The following is a 20,883-nucleotide window of genomic DNA, read 5'->3' as shown; positions in this document are numbered from 1 at the left end:
AATTCAAAATTATTCAATTTAGAATAGACCTTCCATGTTGCATGTTGATAAATAATACAATAAAATAAACAACATTTATGGTATTTTTTAAAATGTTTATCTTTTTTCAAAATTTTCCCATCTGATTCTTTTTTTTTTTTTTTTTTTTCATTTCAACTGGTATCACTGAGGTTTGATATTTCTTTAGCATGACATAATTGTGGCGGATTATTTAAACCTTTAAGGTAGTTTTACCGTTGTCCAAACAATCTGTACTGCTTCTACTTTGGGTCAACTCAATATCTGTCATCGTCTATCAAATTTACTTCATTCACAGAATCGAAAATAGTATTTCTGTAGAAATGGATATGGTTCTGTTACCGAGCACACTTGAAATATAATACACGATTAATTGTTCAGGCAATAGGAGTTTGAATTTTACAAACCATTTTGTACGTCTACATAAACAATAGCCAGTAGAAAATTGTCAATTTGCCGGGTGACGAGATTCCAGTTTCGACTGTGTTCGGGTGGGTGAGCAGACGATGGAAGATAGTATTCGGCGCCTTGCTCTGGTGTCGTATTTTTTCATTCTGGGGTGTATTTCTTGAACAAAAGTCATGATTTTTGCAATCTTATTCAATAATGTGAAAGGTTTCTTTCATAAATCTTCTTCATCGGTACAATAGTTATCTCTACAGACACGATAGATACCACACTAACTAATTAGGCTGTTTTTACCGGGTTTCGAATATTACTCCAGTAAACTGACTGAAGTGGATGTTTATACTTTTGTTTGTTTTGTTCCGTGTCGTCACGCATCCTTTAACTCTGTAGTAATTATCTGAGTCATTAAAAAAACAATGTAATGCAGACTATAATGTATAGACCATACAAGTGATATTGTCGTTTTCTATGGACTAGTAATTCAATATTTCCTTTTCCTTACTTCATTCCATACTTTACCAAGCGTATATAAACATTACTAACTTTGATGTATCTGTTTCTATACTTTCTTTATCTAGAAACTCCAAAATATAATTCGTGCAAACAAGTTATCATCTCAATTTTGAGTTCTTAACATTTTATACATACAAGTATGAATTTTTTAAGATTTTAGTTGATTTATTATTCGATTTTATTAATTTACAACGCATATCTTCTGAAATATTTATTCAACATGATATCAATAATAATAACAAGAAATGTCGAAATAACCACATTATAAAAACGTACTAGTCGACAGCAAACCATTATTAATATTTGAAGGTTTAGGCGCGAAAATCCTTAAAAGTACAAAAAAGTAAAACTCATGCAATTTGGAAGCGTTTGTATTGTTTATATAGTACGAAAATTAAGGCTTAACTTTTCTAAATAAATAAAAAACGATTTATGTTGGTACATTCTTGTTGTATGTGTAGTCCGAAAATATAGAATTTTTTTTTAAGTTTTCATAATTCCATCTAATCCCATGAAACTTCTAACTTCCTGTGAATCTAAGAAATCATTACGTCGTTGAAACAACCAATCAGAGACGACATTACAAACGGTGACGTCATTTTTAAATTATAAGATGATAACATTAATCTATAAGCCAATGAAAATGCTCGTTACTAGCAACATGGAATGATTAAGAAATAAGGAAAGTTAATATCAAAAGTTAATATTTTCCGTGTGGCATTGGATTACCAAATATTGTGTAAACTAATTCCGTCCCTCAATTTTAAATTGCTTATTAAGCCATCAGGAGAAACAGTAGAAGATAGGGTCACGATAAAACTGTCTATGTCGTAAATAATATGTCTTGTTATTGAATGCATCACCTGTCTATATGCTTTAAGTATGTCTATTTTTAATTTAATTTTTATTTTATCACAACTTAAAGAGCAGTAGTTTACAGACAGCTGCCTTAACGGTTGTTATGGCGCACTGATGTGGCGTCAGCGAACCTGGATATTATGTTTACAAAAGTCAAAATCCTTTAATGAGACACAATGTGTTGATGGGCAGTGTTTACTGCTCTGCAGGTACGTGCTAAAAATCATAAAAATGTCTAGTTTTATGGGTTTTTTTCTTGTTTTAGTACAATAATATGGAAATATGCAACATTGCAGTAATTTACATTATATATAATCATAATTCATCATTACATCCCCTCTTTCGAAATGTAAAATCTTGACGTTCATCGTGATAAAACAATGATGATGCGCTAGACTATATAGTGTATATTACAGTGTGCAGTTTCATGCTGTATATATCATTATGATAAATCTCACAGGGATATTTTATTGTCTAGCTCTCAATATAGATTAAAAATATACTTAGGCATCTCTCGTGTTATTGATTGAAAACAAATGATATTACTTAAAATGAAAACTATGTTCACACAAATAAAACAATAATGATGTAAATCAAATATTTGTCACCAAATCAAATAATGGTGAAATCGATTGATAAAATGATAAAAGAAAAGGATACCATGACATATGAAAATAAAATAATGGTAGACACTAATGATACATTGGTCAAATCAAATGAAATATAGATAAAATAGTATACCATATATTGATAAAACCATATAATATAATGAAAACACAGATTCATATAGTATAGTTGAACCATACGAAACAGCTATGGCGTTTTATAGAAAACCATTCAGCAGGTTAATTACGCGGGTTAAAATTTTCGCGATTTGATGTAAAAATCCATGATTTTTAATTGTAAATGAATTCAAACCTTTCTATAAAAACCACACAAAACAACAAGAAAATGTCAAATTGTGTTAAAATTGAAAATGGCCATCTAGGGCCCAAAATAACTTGAAGCAGATGATCTTGATACAGCGGCAGTTGCGAATACAGGTTTTTTAATTATTCTTATAAATGATACCCTTGTTTACAACGACTTCAAGTAAAGAAACTCATTTATATATGGCTTTTAAGATATACTAAAAAGTCACATATAAGTCTAAGATATGTTTAAGGTGTAGTTGATAAACCTCCGGCCATGTACGCTTATTACCCCGAAACCCATGGTCATTTTTAAGACTTTCATAAACAATCATATACCAGAATGTTTTGTTTCATTTCAATATAATCAAAATTAGACTGGTAGTTATGCTATTGTATTGGAACATAACGTAGAGTACAGTAGTGGAGCGGAATTACAAGTCTAATTTTAATTAAATTGTGTTTCATTTCTGCTTTGTTCTTTATGTGGAGGATTTGTGGATATTTTGAGTATCTTACATCTATGATAATTTTCATTTCAGAAGATGAAACGTCGTGGGGTTTTTCAGTGATAAAGATTTGTCTTTTATAGTGCATTAAAATATTGATTCGTCATCAAGTCATATTCAACATTAAAAAACAGTTTAAATAGTGTCATTTTATCTGAAGGAAACATCTGCGGAATATGAAGTAAATATAACACTTTTAAACTACTATTCATTGATTCATCGTAACATATCCTCTCAAAAATGATATGGAAGATAAATTTAGTGTTTAAGTTGAAGTTTGGTCAATAAACCTGAGAATATAAACGTATCTACCCCTTAATGGATGTGAGTGTGATATCATGGTTGTATGTAGAATTTGCTGACAATTTCGTCAAAATGCTGCAATTTTGACGTTTATGATCATTATAGTCGATGTACAGATGTTGCCTCAACTGACCCCAAGTGACAGTCAGATTGCCTGGGGTATTATGTACTTTAGCGTGAGGTTGTCTCATTATTTGCAACTTCATTTGAATGTGAATGAAACTCGGGTTATATGGAAATGAGCGTAGCAGTTTTTGCGGTTTGTTGACGGCTATATGATGCGCTGATTGTATATACTGTGTAATATACACCCCATCTGCATTTCTACGCAATACCATCACCATACGTGTGCGTTTTTTAAATCTTTATTTTTTACCCCAATGCACTCGTAACGGGGATGGGGATAGGCTCAAATCAATGTAAAGCCTTCCTTCAACTGTCCTTACATTTATTAAATATATGTGATCTACGACTTATCATAGAGAATTTCTGATTAAATAACACATCAATTATGAGATATTAATCTTAAACAAGAACACGTGATATGGATTCGCAAGCAATAATGACCATTTCATGTTTAGTTGTGTATGAATTAAAACACGTGTTGAGTGTTTTTCAAATATTTCACCTAAAGTTTCGTCTGCTTTATTACATGCACGGCTTGCATAATTACGCCTAGGGAAATACAAGGATGCATAAATCGAGCTAAGAAAATAATAGGGGGATTAGCTGGATAATAAAGGGGATTAGTGGGATTTAAATGGAAGCTGAGAAGCCAGGTGCTTCATGAGATTATTTGTATGAAAAAAGTAAATGTTTACGACTTTTTCTTTGATTAATGACATTGTTGATTTAACCAAGTTTAGGGGGAAAAACTGATGATGACTAAGGGAGAGCTTTACGATCGACAGAGTGGTTTCATTTAGAAACATTTTTGTTTTTCTAATACCCAAGATGTCAGAGCTGCCTGATTCATGCAAAGAAGTTATTTGTCTAGGGAATTTATTGTCAACACCCTGTCTCTCATATGTCGCCAAATTGATTTAGATTTGTGTGATCGGTGATGTGAAGGAAACAGAAGCCGCTTATTCCCCCTGAGCTCATGAGTCTGTATTTTTGTCCTGTCAGTAACCAACCCATCTTTGTAACAATGCATCTTAGATATTCCGATAAATACCCATATCCGGATTACAAGCTCGAAGTACTAATTTGCAAATACTTACTGTAGGTCGGTGAATTAATCGAGCTACTCCTGTTTTCCTTTTCATATACCTAGCACATCCTTAAATGACCCTGACTGTTAATATAACGTTAAACAAATTAATTGTTAAACACAATAAATAATTGAAATAAACACATTTTGTTTAAAAAAACAATGGTAATGTCGTTGTTGTGACGTTAAGAGGTTTACGTCTACAGTGAATTACAAAGAATGTCTGAAAGCAAAAGCTGTTCATAGGACGTTAAGTCTAAATCATCATCTAAGCCATCGAAAAAAGATAGATAAGATTAAGAATAGTAAAAGACTTATGTAAAGGTATTTAAGGGAATTAGAACCACGACAACATACTTGTGCTAAAATAGGTCATGGCAACACCCGTCATACAAATGTAGGTCACAGCGATTCATCCTTACGAATCTAGGTCACAGCGACACCCACCATACAATTCTAGGTCAGAGCGATACATCCTTACAATAATAGGTCACAACAACACACGCCATACAAATCTAGGTCACAGCGACATCCGCCATACAAATCTAGGTCACAGCGACACCTGCCATACAAGTCTAGGTCAGTTTGTCTCATAATTAGCAATCATCATAATTAAAATGATCATATAATTAGAAATTATCACAATTAACAGTGATCATAATTAAAATTGAACAATTCCACGTCTTTTCAAATCTCAATCATTAAAAAGTTGTGGGAGAAAGTGACAATAAAATGAACAACGGCCATATCTTAATCTCAATTTAGTAAATTTGGCCTCTAATTGGTCTGTTTGTCTTCCGACGGACGACAAAACAAACGATGTCTACCGACAATGCACACTATTCGTTTCAAATGTTAGATAGTGTTTCTATTAACGTTGCTTCGGTAAACGCAAGCTAACGGACACATTTGGCTTCAATAATATTGTCAGTAAGCGGCATGATGAGGCATCCACGGAATCCGAATGACAGTTTTCATGCACTTAAAATATTTATTAGGCCGAATCTATTTTTGGAGAGGACGATAAACATCAAAATCTGTTAACAAAATATTCAAAAAATGTTACACGAGCGCAATTTTTATACACAAAATTACAGTTTGACGAATAAATAAATAACCATACATTTACGAGCGTTTAAGAAGCAGAAATACCTTCCATGGGGCAGGTGCAAGGGGAAACAAAATTTTTCAGAATTTGAGGAAAAAAATAATGACAGTAGCTTGTCGTGTGCATCAAATTACATTCAGTCTGGTGTTTATATGATATGTATGTCAGGGAATTGTCATTAAACGTAAATGCATAATTCTTCTGATAACCCTTTTGGAGAGTTCTGCATAAGCTTTTCATGTTTTAAGATAATGACAAGAATTACGGAAATGCATAAAAGTTATCGCTTATATCATGAAAAGGTTTTTAATGGTATTATAGAATTCATCTTTAAATTTATGGATTTGACAGAGAATTTGATGTTTCATAAAAAGGAAGCAATTTGTAACAAGAGAGTTTGTTCCTTTGTTTTAAAATAGGAAAATGGAAAATACAGTGGTGCAAATAAAAAATAGCTATAAATGTATTGGTATGAATAAAATTCATTGAATGGTAAATTGTGTAAATTTGATGAATATAAATAAATAAATAATTGCACTTTTCATAACTAACACTAATAATAATGGCATAGCAAAAATATTACGATTACTACATTCCAGGTTCATGTTCCATTTCTTTATAGATAGTTGATTTCGCTGAATGACCCATTTATCAGCTATGGCCATTTAAGGATGATCTCATTTTTGTTTATGTGTTTTTGGGAGACTGTTGTATGTTTGTGTTGTGTCTCCTTGTGATAGTGTTTTAGGGGAGACTGTGATATGTTTGTGTTGTGTCTCCTTGCGATAGCGTTTTGGGGATACTGTGATATGTTTGTGTTGTGTCTCCTTATGATAGTGTTTTTGGGGAGAATGTGATATGTTTGTGTTGTGTCTCCTTGTGATAGTGTTTTTGGGGAGAATGTGATATGGTTGTGTTGTGTCTCCTTGTGATAGTGTTATTGGGGATACTGTGATATGTTTGTGTTGTGTCTCCTTATGATAGTGTTTTTTTGGGAGACTGAGATATGTTTGTGTTGTGTCTCCTTGTGATAGTGTTTTTGGGGAGACTGTGATATGGTTGTGTTGTGTCTCCTTGTGATAGTGTTTTTGGGGATACTGTGATATGTTTGTGTTGTGTCTCCTTATGATAGTGTTTTTGGGGAGAATGTGATATGTTTGTGTTATGTCTCCTTGTGATAGTGTTTTTGGGGAGACTGTGATATGATTGTGTTGTGACTCCTTGTGATAGTGTTTTTGGGGAGACTGTGGTATGTTTGTCTCCTTGTGATAGTGTTTTTGGGGAGACTGTGATATTTTTGTGTTGTGTCTCCTTGTGATAGTGTGTTTGGGGAGACTGTGGTATGTTTGCGTTGTGTCTCCTTGTGATAGAGTGTTTTGGGAGACTGTGCTATGTTTGTGTTGTGCCTCTTTGTCATAGAAGATATACTGTCCATTTTATAGTGCTATCCTACTGAAGTATACTGACAAAGATCCTGAACGTCACACCCCACCTTTATGAACTTTCTAGTCTAGTTTCTAAACATTTTTAGAAATTAAATATTATCGAGTATGGTGTGCTTTCTGTGTTTCTGGTAGCATGCTTCAGTGAGATAGCGCTATAAAATTATCCGCTATTACAAAAGTGTCACAGCACGAACATACTGCAGTCTCCCAAAACACGTACACACTTCGCCTACGCGACACATCGCATACACGAGAAGTTGTACTTAAATGACCCCTGCTGTTGATAGAACGTTAATTTAACCAACAAACCAACCTATAATAGAATATGATCATGATGTATAGTTAACTTATGTAATGCTCTGTAGTCTGCCATGGTGTATGACTCTACAAATACACTTTTGAAATTCAAGTCTCTCGCGGGAGATAACTTCCTTGGTGGTTTTTTTTTCATATTAGAGATTCGGCAACACGACACCTTCGGACGTTTGGTATTGAGCGTATTCAACGAATGCTTAAAAAGTCGTCATTTCTCAATACATTTATGTCTATAAATAAATCGGTGCATTTAAATACTATTCAATATAAATATTTCATTATCATTAAAATGGTTATTACGCTCTTTTTGTATTATTTTAATGTTGAATTCGGTATTTTTTTCAATTCTTTGATGTAAGAGATCTTTATTTTATGTGATTGGAAACTGTGCCTAACTTCATTTTATATATATAGTTATTTTTTTATTCATTCCTACTATTATTTTCATAGTAGAAGTACATTTTTAACATTAATTTCTTAAGTGATATTAATTTCGATCAGTTTTGATTCTAATAAGTCTCATACAAGGAAACCGATAATGTTGTACAAGTTTATTTCTAGAACTTTACAATGTTGGTAGCGAAAATCGGCCACCCAGCAAATCATATAGGCTTTGTCACATATCTCGGACAAGTCGTTCTTCTCTAAAACATGATGACAAGAAAGATAAACTTGTCGTCTTGTTGAAGCCATGCTATAGTGGAAGATGGTGTGCGAACTGCCTATAACACATAGCGGTTTAACATAGTGTTAAGTCATTAAGTGTCATTTTCTATTTAAAACCATCGTTCGCAACATGTACACATAGTCAGATTAGGGACAACCATCGGTTTAACTCGCCGAAGTGGCTTTCTGTCCTAATAGTTTACAGTCTGGGTAAACATTTAAAAATATTTCATCAAAGAGTGGATTACAAACGGTAAATTAAACACCACCGAAAGTTTTTTTTAAAGATCTAATAACAGATAGCACAGACTTTTGTGTGTTTCTTATCAAAAACAAATGTACGCCATAAGCATCATTGACACTTCAGGGGCTATATCATAAATTGCTACCAAGCATCAATGTCTTATAACGTTAACTCGACGCTGTCAGTGACGCTAGCTCTCAGACTGTATATATAACATATAAAAATATAATTAATAGCGTCCTAATGAAACTCCTTGTCTTCCGCCTTCATAGACTTAAAGTGATCAAAATAAATACTCATTTCTTGTAAACGTAGGGGTTAATTAGACATTTAATTATGCTATATTTGTTATGATCTGCTAATGTGTGTAGTCAGAAACATATATTCATAGAGATTGGAAACTCCTTCTTTGTCGTTGTTGACAGGCAGAGGGACCTCCGGTTTATAGGCACTTTGCCTTGGCTACCTACTTTTAAACGTATTCTTTTAAACATATTTTTGCATCAACACTAAGTTTAAACATTATATCATGGTTTGATGTGATCAGTTTTCCCGATAGGTGTTATTTAATATGATTTTTGAAAGCACGAAAATAAGCAATTTTTCTCTGAAAATCAGGCATTCAAAACCGGAAGTGCGATTTGTTTTATTAATAAATAAGTTAAAATATTATTTTTCTATCCAAAATCGTACTCAAACCATCTGAATATTACTGAACTTTTATAACATATCAAAGTTCTTCTTTTATATTCAACTATTTAAGAGTTTATCTAAAAAAAACTTAGCACATGCAGCGGTACATCTGCCGATCGTAAAATTGGAGGAGTTGCCAATCTCTATATGTCTATATGTTTCTGGAGTAGTTTTTGCATTGAGTTCAACATGAAATTCAACATGAAGATAATTAAATAAAAGATATAATAATAAAGATAAACGACAAAATCTGTTATAAAAACTTTTATGTTTAATCATTGGGAAGAAATGGGGTATAACGTAATTACTTCTCGCAAGAAAAAACAACAAAAAACCCTTATGATTTAAGTCAGTGACCTCTCTCTAAAATATACTAAATAAGATCGATATCTGGCAATAATATGACTAATTAATGCAACCTGATTATGTGTTTAAATGACTATTAATTAAGCTATATGTGGAACACCGTTGTTTTATTATAATTTATGATAATGTATTGTGGAATGTCATGAGCAGATCTAGAGATGCGTGTCAAGCGAGATAACTCTTACAACTTTTCTCTCGCTACTATAGTAGTATAATACCTAGTTTTAGCTGTGATGTGAACTGGCGCTCTTACACATTAGGTCTATAAATTTGATGAATTGTTCACACGAAAATAATTTTTACTTTGTCATATCTATTTATGTCGGTAAAATATGTATGTCGAGTTGTCAAGAGTAAGTTCTTATGTCCGCAAAATTTTCATAAGCAACAAAAATTTTATTTTCGATATTCAGTTCATTCTGAAATGAAAATTGAGTTGTTTATCATAAATAATTTAACATAGTTATTAATTTCTTTTGTAAGAGAAGTATTTCATCCACTTGATGTAACTTGCCTTCCTTGCGAAGTAGACTATATGTACTGTGTGTACACGGCCCGTTATCCAAACCCTGCACTGGCCAGTAACGTTTGACCACTTGATCCCAGAGGACCATACAGGGAAACGCTAAAATGTCGTAAATAAACAAGTTATAATTTTCAGTTTATATTTATGTATGGAACACCCATAGACAAAAACAAAAACTAAATAAAGCATTTTATATTAAGAAATTTTAACAAAGCTAGTTATTAGTTACTTGTGATATATATATGCAGCTAAACTGTATGTTTCTGCGTTCCCAGCTTACCGTGTTTACAACAAAGTATCACAAACTGTCCTACTTTGCGTTTCGAATACGCATGCGTAGAGAGCACCTGTTAGCTGATTACGGGTTTGCTGTGCTGGAGGCCGCGGAGAGGACAGGAAAGGAAATATTTTGGATGAATCTGTGAAAGTGGAAAGCGTTTGTTACGAATAACAGTATAACCTTTTTCATTGGTTAGTGTATCAAAATGATACAACACATAGAAAAGTCGGAGTTTGACTCTCAAATACAGAGTAACACGTCTAACTCAGAGCATGGCAGCAACTCGAGTCAGGGGGACGGTACCGACGAAGGTGAGATACGCAGTCGGAAATGTGCACAAAATATTCCAATTGCACTGTAATCAACCTTTATTATTAGTGCAAAGTATCAATTTTAGCTTCAAGTTTGTGCTTGGATTCAAGAATAAACAATTTGAGAACTGTCATGGGTAAAATCAAACGTAAACGTTTACTTATTGCTTGCCGGTCTGTAGAGCTCTGCACCGAATTTGTTGACATGTGGTTTAGTATTTGAGGCCCCCAAGGGGGGAATAGCTCGTCCAGTCGCTGGCCTCATAGTTTATGTGACGTAGTATTACTATAAGATAATATAATAAACAGAATGTTAGTATTGTGGATCAATAAATGGTAAGTCTTATTTTGACAATTGATGAGGCATATTTTTAATTATTTTCAATTAATGATATCACACTCACAGGTATGAATATTCATTGTTTTTTTATATGAATTTGCAATATTGAAAAAATGTCTTAAGAAAAAAATTACACCATCAAAAAAAGAAAAGCGAACCAATTCCACCAATGTATGTGACATGAAAGATCTTGATATACTAGAACAATAATAAAAATTAATAATTAAAAATCGTAGCCCAATGCAACATTATGGCAGAATATTGATACAACTAGTATATATATACGGTAGGTAGTTATTTCATGATTACAATTGTTATATCATCAAATATTATCTAAAACATCTTTACAATAATGTTGTTACCATCCATAGTTTATAACTATATATATATCAATGTACATGTATGTATTAATTAATTCATATTACCTGATAGATACAACAGGTAATTATGTAATTATACAGGGGATTTATGTACAAAACATTGTTTTATACATGTATTTATACATTTTATTACATAATTCCATTCCATCCCAAATAATTATAAATTCCTATTTGTCATGTTACAGTTTGATACCGTTACATATTCAATTTTATGAGACATGCATATTGAAGTTGAATAAAACTGCATGTTCTGAGGAAATCAAAATAGTTTTATACATATTTTAAAATAATTTGGAATTCAAAATTGCAGAATTTTCTGTATTTTAAGGTGTTAACATATATATTGACATATTGTTTTGTGGTCAGCAGGGTTACAATTTCTATTTAGAGATCTTTTTGTTTGTTTTTTAAGCACATTGATATTGGGTTACACCATATAAAAATAATAAAACCATGCATAAAAAATTTTCTTCCTAATTTATAGATTAATAATGTGTAACAATCAATAGCTGTTTAAACTAAAAAGGAGCAAATGACTTTTAGACTTCATTTAAAAAGATACCAGTCTTATCACTGAGTGCCAGTTGAAGCCTTTAACTCATTCTCCCCTAAAATTTCACAATGGACCAGTCTGTTTTGTGTTTCAGAAGAGCCCAAAAGTGTATTTAGGGGTGAATGTGTTAAGAATGATTTGTCCAATTAAAAAGCCAGTACACCGACAATATTTGTACTAATATAAATATTTCTGATATATACAATACCTGTACAGAACATACCTGTGTTATGTACAGGTAATCCTAAATCATCCAATCCAGACATTTTTTTAAAGCAATTCAAAATAATGATAAAATTATATATTTCCATAGGTAATCAATGCAAGCTCAGTCTGTGTATCATAACTGGTTTCAACTTTTTGAGATAAATGAATTTCCATGGCCATATGTTTGTATTTAAATCCATTCTACTAAGTACGGATTTGTATCCCTGTGTATTGGGCTGTTAAAGTACAAACATCAATCTGGCCACAGGATGTCACAAGTTCATACACTGGTTGGGGGAGAACTCACGGTCAGTGCCCTGAAAGACTTGACTTATTGTACGAAAGTGTAAATAAAGTCAGGTCAGAAAAGATTTACTAAGTTATAACAAATGTACTTTGATAAAACTTTATTATTCTTTGAGACAGATTTTATACAAAACAAAATTTATTTTCATACCACACGATAGTGTATTCATGGGTACCAAGGAATGCCTATGCTTATGACTAATTACAAGCCCTAAGGTGTGATCATCCCACAATCTGTCTTAGAACATCGGTTCTGGTGCCCCAATATGAATTTTCTAGGCGCCTCTATCTGTATTTTTCTATCGTATGGTGCCAAGAACAAACACTTGTAAGCAAAATCATGTCATGTATGATGCATGGCAAGTTGACAACCAGCCCTCCTTGGCTTGACTACTATATTCTAAATAATGTCACACGAAATATTTAAATATTTAATTTATACATGTTTGACTGAAATATCTTAATATCAGTCATTCAATTAACACCTGTACCACAATTGCAAGGGGCCATGGTGGGCAAGTGGTTAAAGTATTTCTAAATTTTATCACTATCTCAAACTCTGCCTCGTCATCTGTGGGTTATGAGTTCGAAACCCATGTGGGATGGCTTGTACAAACTTGTAAAAACTGTCAACAGGATGCATGGTAAAAAAAAAAGAAAAAAAAAAATAGCATAAGCGAACATGTATAAAGACATGTTATAATATGCTCAGTTTAAATTTGATCTGTCAAACTAACATTGTTGTATAATACATGTATTGCTATTTAATATGTTATTTTAACAACTTATCATTTATTCACTATCACCATAATTTAATTGTTTAATTTCCAATCTATACATGCATATGTAATAGCCAGGGTCATTTATAAGGACATTCCAAATTTAATTGCTGGAGGAAAGTCGGGAGTATTCAGAGAAAAATCAGCAACCTAAAGTCAGTATCTGTCTGGCAACCTGCCCACATAAGTTTTGAACTCTGCACCTACCAAAGGTAGAAGTGATAGTCTTGTGATTATAATGTTTGAACACCTTAACCATTAAGCCACCACATGCAGTCCCTTACTGTCATGCATGTATACGTAGGGCACAGTTATGTAATGATTTGTGATTGGAAGGAAGAGGTCAGTCAGCCGAGGTCTAAAGGTTAGGAGATAGATAAAGTTTTGGGATACTCGGTATGGCCCTAAAATTATAAGGAGAGACCAAATAGATTAAGTTTTGGGATACCCGGTATGGCCTTAAAATTATGAGGAGAGGTGGAAATAACAATTTGACATGTACACAACAGTGCAACACAACCCCCAGGCCCAACCCCATGTTCTCCATACCCTGAGTTTGACCTGTAGCTATCACTGTGGTTCAAATTTAGCCTTTTGGCAGCTTATATAAGTGACAGGTTATATGCATATAACCTGTCTTCGTTTGGTACCACCAAAGAGACAGAATAAATTAAAGTTTTGGTGGAATCCAAAGAAACACCAACTGTATATTAGCATCGCCTTAGGCTTTAGTGCTAAAGGCTAACTAGTGGTTTCTTTGCCACCAAAGGTGTCAGTAAGGTGAATATTTTGCTGGTTTACTCGTATAATTTATCAGTTTATTGGTTCATTTTGAATCTATGGACTAGTGAGAGTGGTCTGTGTCATACTGTGAGTTCGCTAAGTTGAAGAATGTGACAGGGAAAGTCTGCTGCAAAACTATAGCTACAGGATCCGGACTTTACTAGTTTGTTTTTGTTCCGACAACAATGGCCAATTATAATTACAACTTCTTTGGGTTTTACACCTTTAACCGACATTACAGATTACAGTTTACACGTCCTGCATACCATAGGTGTATGCAAGGATTTACCAGAGGTATAGTATTTATATCATATGTCACGATAGAAACTTATTTACACATATACAAGTCAGATGTCTTCCCCACTGATGTGCTGTTAATTTGTATCATTTCATTATAATTACTTAGATTTTCTTGAACAAATGAAATGTGATATGCAGTTCTTTTTAAAGATTTTCTTGAACAAATGAAATGTGAAATGCAGTTCTTTTTAATTATTTTATTCTGACAAACTTCTGTGTAAAACATGTTTTCTAAAGTAGCATTCAAATAACATTTAAATGTTCACAATTTGAATTCATTAGTTGTAGAAGAAATATAATTTGATGATTTCAATTCCTACAGCATATTGTTACTATAGATATATTGGCAATGTAACTTTAAAGTCTGTACACTTTGAATTGGCCTATAACTATATTGCAGATAAACTTTTCATCATATAGATCCTGCAACATGTATTATTTTGGAGGGGCTATATATTGCATACTACAATTATGATAACATGAATACTGCAAGCCCTCCACCTCTGGGTTGAAAGTTTGAATCCCATGACATTTTAGGGCAGCTGTTGGCAGGTACTGGTTGCTTACTTTTCTTGGGTACTCCAGATTTCCTCCATCACCTAAACCTTGCACATTCTTGTAAATGATCCTGGCTGTTACTTTAATAGGTAGTTGAACTACTCCAATCAAATTACTGTGTTTAGAAAAGAAAAAAAATGGAAAATATATGTCAAAATAAAAATGCAAGCCAGCATGTGACTATAGTAGATAATGCAATTTGTTTGTGAAACAAGAAATTTTGTATAAAGTTGCAATATATCAACTTTATATACATAGGCCTGATGTTCACAAATACATGTACTTCATATGGGGATGGTTCATGATCATATTTCTTCAAGACAAGATGATTTGAGGAAAGAGGATACCATGTATAGAGAACGCCGAGTTGTTCTAGTTTCATTATGTGGAGAATTTGTAGGGACAGCTATAGTAAGTTAGTATTGTGACGGCTGGCCCAGTGGTGTAAGGTATACTGTACATTGTACGTCCTGACACTCATTAGAAAACACACACTGCCGAGGCTTTTTAAGGCATGTTGATTTTTACTCACTGTTGAAGTACCCTGTCATTTTAATGTCTGTAGTGACATGAAACACATATTTGAAAAAGAGGTTTCTTTTCATTGCATACAACAATGGCAAATACAAATTTCACCTTATGGCTAAAAATGGGTTTACCTCAACCGCTTTTTCAATAGTTCATAGCTAAAAGTACAGTCATTCAATAAATCTAATGTGAATTTTCATTTTTAGCACTTGAAAAAAAAAAGCACTCTGATTTAATTATTGAATGTCCATAATAACTTCAATACTACAAAACTTAGCTCCAGCAATCAGAAGTTTTTTGTCGTGAAAGTTGGTTTGATATTGCATTGTATCTGCATTGCATTCAAGCATACTTTTAGTGGATGTTTAAGTCTTTTTCTACATTCTGTTTTCTATTTATGAAATTTACTAGTAATAAGCTTAAGGCATTGGTAAACTGGCATATACATGTAATTATATTTGTAAGTCATAATCAGCTTCCATTATTCAGTAATCAAAATGAAAAAAAAAAATGGAAAAAAAAAATTTGTTTCATAAAAATGTAGACAAAATATCTTCATATCAAAAAGAAATAATGTGAAGTTCTGATATGTGGTCCATGTTGCAAATTCCTGCTGTTTACTTGGTATACCTGTATGCATAACATGTCTATGTAAATATGTGATATGTAGTTTTGGATCAGCTGATAGTAGCAGTCAGCTGGTCCCATCTCCACTGTAAATATGATCTATAGATATATACATCTAACTTATCAGTCTGATTTATACACTGACTATACTGACAGTACATACATGTAAGCTTATTGAAAGTGGGGATAATGATATTTCTTATATCATAATTATTTAAGGATTAAAGTCTCTTTCTGGTGGTTCTATCGAAGGATAAAGTTGAGTAGGGTATCGATATTTGGAATGGATCGCTTCGCAGTCCATGAAACAAATATTGATACCCTACTCAACTTTATCCTTCGATAGAACCACCAGAAAGAGACTTTAATCCTTATATTTACAGTCTTAACCATTATTTTCATAGCTCAAAATTTACACTTAATAGTGTTTATAGCGTTTATAAGGCTAAAATTGGATTATATCGTTTAGTTCCGACAGGCATTTGGAACAGCCACTCAAAGTGGCGGAAATTTCCGCCAATATATCAATGAACATATAAATTAAATGAGTTCTGTCTGATGAGGCATATATCTGGGGTTTTCCCGGTATGAAACTGTAAATCGTTTTATTTATCTGTTGTTAAAACACCATGGTGCAAAGCACTTTGCTTTTAATCGTTTGCTTCGTATGATTACACACGCTTACACAATTCATAACGTAGCTGGATATTTAACGTAGTTGTGACGCGGCGTCCGATTCAAACCGCCTGTGTCAAGGAGGTGTGACAAACAGAGAGTTTCTTCAATTTTGTGATCACTGGAGTTCTACTTAATCAGTTCACGTTTGAAATTACTTGAATACACGGATGTTTACATAGTTCTTTGTCATTATTTCTGGATTTTGGAGATTTTCAAATGTATCAGACGTCGTTTCGAGGAACATGTACAAACACAGGTAGGCCCACTACTGTAAACGTTTACCGCTCTCAAAATGTTAGCTTATATCTATATTGTTGTTTCAAACACTTCAATAAATATTAGATATATCTATTACAAGTATTATAAAGCTACAATTGTAGGATTCTGTTTCATTGCTATTTCGAAACACCCAACATACATTGTGTATGTTAGGCCTAGAAGATAACGTACATGACTTGTCTGTCCCCCGAGGTGAACAAAAATGCATTGTCGTGCTAGGTCGTTTTGGTTAAACTTATCCAACTCAAAGACTGATGTTGTCCTGACAAATTTTATCCATTTGCGTACAACCAAAGATGTTAAAATACAAATAGGATGTAGATCTACATGTTGTAGCGAACAACACACAACGACACACAACATGTAAACATTGCGACGTCAGCGGAATGTGCAAAACTGTACATTGTACAACATTGTTTGTTTATCATACGCATGGAAGCATTGTTCAAAGAGGTACGGTAGTAACATAAACAATGTAACTTTTCTACATTTGTATTTACACACGTACATGTATATGTGTTCAAACCTATTTTTGATGCATTTACATGTTCATCGAACGTACGTTCGGTACTGAAAACACCAAAAGTTTCTGATTTGGACCATCATAAATTCATCCGCGCGGCTCCAAATTGCGCGTGACATACTCAATCTATTGTGAAATAAAGTTGAGTAGCCTTTGGTTGAAATCAACGGGGTTTATTCTATCAATTCACCACTGACTGAAAATATTACCATATATATACATGTATATCATGTATATATTAGCAAATTTATTAAAATTGAAAAAAAAATCAGATTACTATCATTTTCTGTTATTATATAAATATTATTAGTCGAAAAATAATCTATAGTATATAGGGTTAAAGCAAAATATTCCTAACCGTTTTCATGCTCAGATTTTCACATTTGTGAGGAAAACCTGTACTGGGTTCTGCACTGCCTTGGTTGAGCCATGTCTCCTGGTTGAGGTGCTGTGGAACCTATCTATTATTAATTATATAAATGGTTAAACTTATTATATAATATCCAGCACACTTGCTGTGCACTCAGCTATATTTACCTGTAGAGATGGGAATTATCAGTACCGGGTATTCAATGTGGGGTAAGCTGCTGTATGTCTTCAGCAGTATGATTCAGTAAGATAGCACTATATACCGTATTCAACCCAATAAGCACCGACATTTTAGGGCGTTTTAAAAAAAAAAAAATGAAAAATGAAAAGGTGCTAATAAGAAGAAATTATTGCAGACCATACCGTGTTGATAGTTTTGGTCTTATGCCCGGGCAATAGAAATAAGATCTCAAAAGGGGAGGGGCGCTTATAGGGACATGGGCGCCTAGATTGGGTCGAATACGGTATGAACCTAGAAAAGTGTTTGCACTATGTATATCATCCGAGAGACAAATTATTAATTGTGGCTAATATATCTAGGAATGCTTCCTTCATTAGGCCAAAATTTCTGTGATGACACAAACAGAAAATCCATGATTATGATAATACCGATATGTGAAGGTGACATATCGCTCCATAGGCCATCATCTCAAAGATTATGTTTCAGTCTTCAGAATATCTCATCACATAAATTTACAAAGCTGATTGGCATTTGGGATTGAGTCAGATATTCAGCAGAAAGTTTTCATATTGTTTTATCTGTAACTAAACTATAAACTTGTATTTATAATATTGTAAACTGTAAGGAAACATAATGTACAGCTACTGACCAATACTTTTCCAATAAAAATTACGATAGTACGCCAGATATTTAAATAGATATATACATATACTATTAAAGTACCTGATCAAACTAATAAGAAAAACCAATTACAAAAAAAAAATCTAGAAAAATCATATTTAATCAAGGATTTGATCGTTTGTATTTATTTTTATTTTTTAGTATTATTGAATTTAACTCTATTTATAATACTCAGAATTACAAACAATGTACAAAAATATTTTTTTTCGAGAATTTTCATATTTTGATTATTGTTTTATTAGTTAACGTTTTCAAAAATAACCAAGAAAATGTCCCTAGAGCTTCATCAGTTGGCCTGCTGCTGAACATAATTTATTTCAATGTAATTCTAGAGTTACTTCCCTTGAACCATAGCTCTCCTTCGTTGAGTGACCTAATTATGCATCAAGAATAACTTCCATGTTGGCGAGGTTCATTGCCCTCCGAATTACTGTTGTTTCTTGATAACAATGAACAGAAGACTACACGAAATAGACAAAGACCGTAAGTTCCTCCATATTTCTTCTCATATTAATAACAGTGGCTTGTTTATAAAACCGATTTGTGTTTAAAACCGACGGGTTAAATTTCCTACCAAGTGTCAACATTCGTCGGAGATTTATCGTAATATTCAGAGGCAAAAAACGTCTGCTTTCTTTTAATGTAGCAGACATTATTCCCAAGAAATGCAGTGTATTATGAGGTGAAATCTATTGTTTATCAATTGTTGCGTAATCTGATATTAATGTTGACCAGTTTTGCTTACGATTCAAGGTTTCTTTTCTAATGTTTTGATGTCTTCACTATCTCATTTGTTCGTCAGACATTTCGGATTTAGGAGTGCCGTGCCGTCCGTAGTTCATCAATCAAATTAAAACGGAATTTCTAAAAATCACTATAATTGCAAAAATCCATTGGTTTTATTTTCTTTAAGATATTTAATGTTTTCTCATGAATTTTTCATTGATTAATTAAAATGTCTAGCTCTGGCATATCTTATTGAAATTAATTAGGCTAGTAATCATGCATGCTTGTAAGTTTCTGTTGTTACAAAAGGCACACTTTGCCTAATATTATAGATCCTAAGTACTTATAAAAAATTCTACGTAATTATGAAAAAATAATGCCAGGTTTCTAGTTGCATGGTACTGTAGCTACTGTACAAATATAGACTGTAGAATGTTTGATCATAATTTTTTTATTTCTTATAAGTCATTGATTGATAAGAAGCAGGTGTCTGCTTGTCCAAATTTTATAACTATCTTATATAGACTTAAATATCAATGCAATAGAATTCTAACCCTTTAAATTAGCGACAAGTATGCATAATATTAATGATGCAGATATCATTATATGAAACTTTAGGCCTTGAAAATGGGATATGTCATTGTGTGCTTAGACCAAAAAAAAACCAATATTTGTATGTTAAGGTTACATTGGCAAAAAAAAGACGGTTGGTAGGTTGGATTTTTTTAATTTAGTGACTTTCACTCTAAAATAATGGCCGGAACCGGAGTCTGACATCAAAATCCTGATTTTAAAAAAAATTTCATAGAAAAGTGAAGAAGAAGAAAAAGTGTCGGGATAAAAAGTTTGAGATCGGTCGGGTAACTCTAAACAGACGTTTTTTGTTTGCTTTATACATTGAGCGTGTATTTTTTGTTGTTGAATATGGTACATTAACAATTACAATCACATATCACTAGTTATAAACAACTCTATCGGTATTAAGAAATTATGATTAGCTTATAGCTATCCAATATAGCTTACAGGCAACTGATGTATATTGCTTTATCATTGCACATGGTATAGCATTTAATTTTCTGATCCAATATTGTTTCATAAATCTTAGTAAAATTGCCCTAAAATTAATCATATTTAAACAGGCACATCGATCAAATTATCATCAATTCCTCTTGATGAGATATTGCAATTTAGTCCATTTCCATTTTAATATACTTTGATAGAGTTCAATATTATTTGCTGATTATAATTAATAAAGAAGTGAAGATTATACAATCTTGTTTTCTTAGGGATGTATTCAATATGCATTTTTGGGATGCATTTGAAAAAAGTTCATCAATGTATGAGTTTTCAATTACTTGAATATGATGGATGCAAACTGACAGTCTGTCCAAACACCAA

The 20,883-nt window shown here is 32.7% G+C and overlaps 1 protein-coding gene across 6 annotated transcripts in view; it reads left to right on the top strand.

Annotated features, from left to right (window-relative positions):
* Positions 1–20,883, top strand: part of LOC138321750 (nuclear receptor subfamily 5 group A member 2-like) — a 49,931-nt gene that overhangs the window by 15,155 nt on the left and 13,893 nt on the right. Inside the window, exon 1 of one of the 6 annotated variants that reach the window (XM_069265680.1) lies at positions 10,445–10,687. The exons of 4 other annotated variants lie outside the window; for them this stretch is intronic. In XM_069265680.1, the coding sequence (XP_069121781.1) occupies positions 10,582–10,687 (106 nt within the window). In that variant the 5' untranslated portion in view covers positions 10,445–10,581. Of the gene's footprint in view, positions 1–10,444; positions 10,688–19,092; positions 19,243–20,883 lie in introns of those variants that run through there. One more of the 6 variants, XM_069265686.1, reaches the window with a different exon arrangement.

This window comes from Argopecten irradians, chromosome 4 (genome assembly GCF_041381155.1).
Source record: "Argopecten irradians isolate NY chromosome 4, Ai_NY, whole genome shotgun sequence".
Taxonomy (NCBI): Eukaryota; Metazoa; Mollusca; class Bivalvia; order Pectinida; family Pectinidae; genus Argopecten; species Argopecten irradians.
This window is presented reverse-complemented; position numbering and strand designations above follow the sequence as displayed.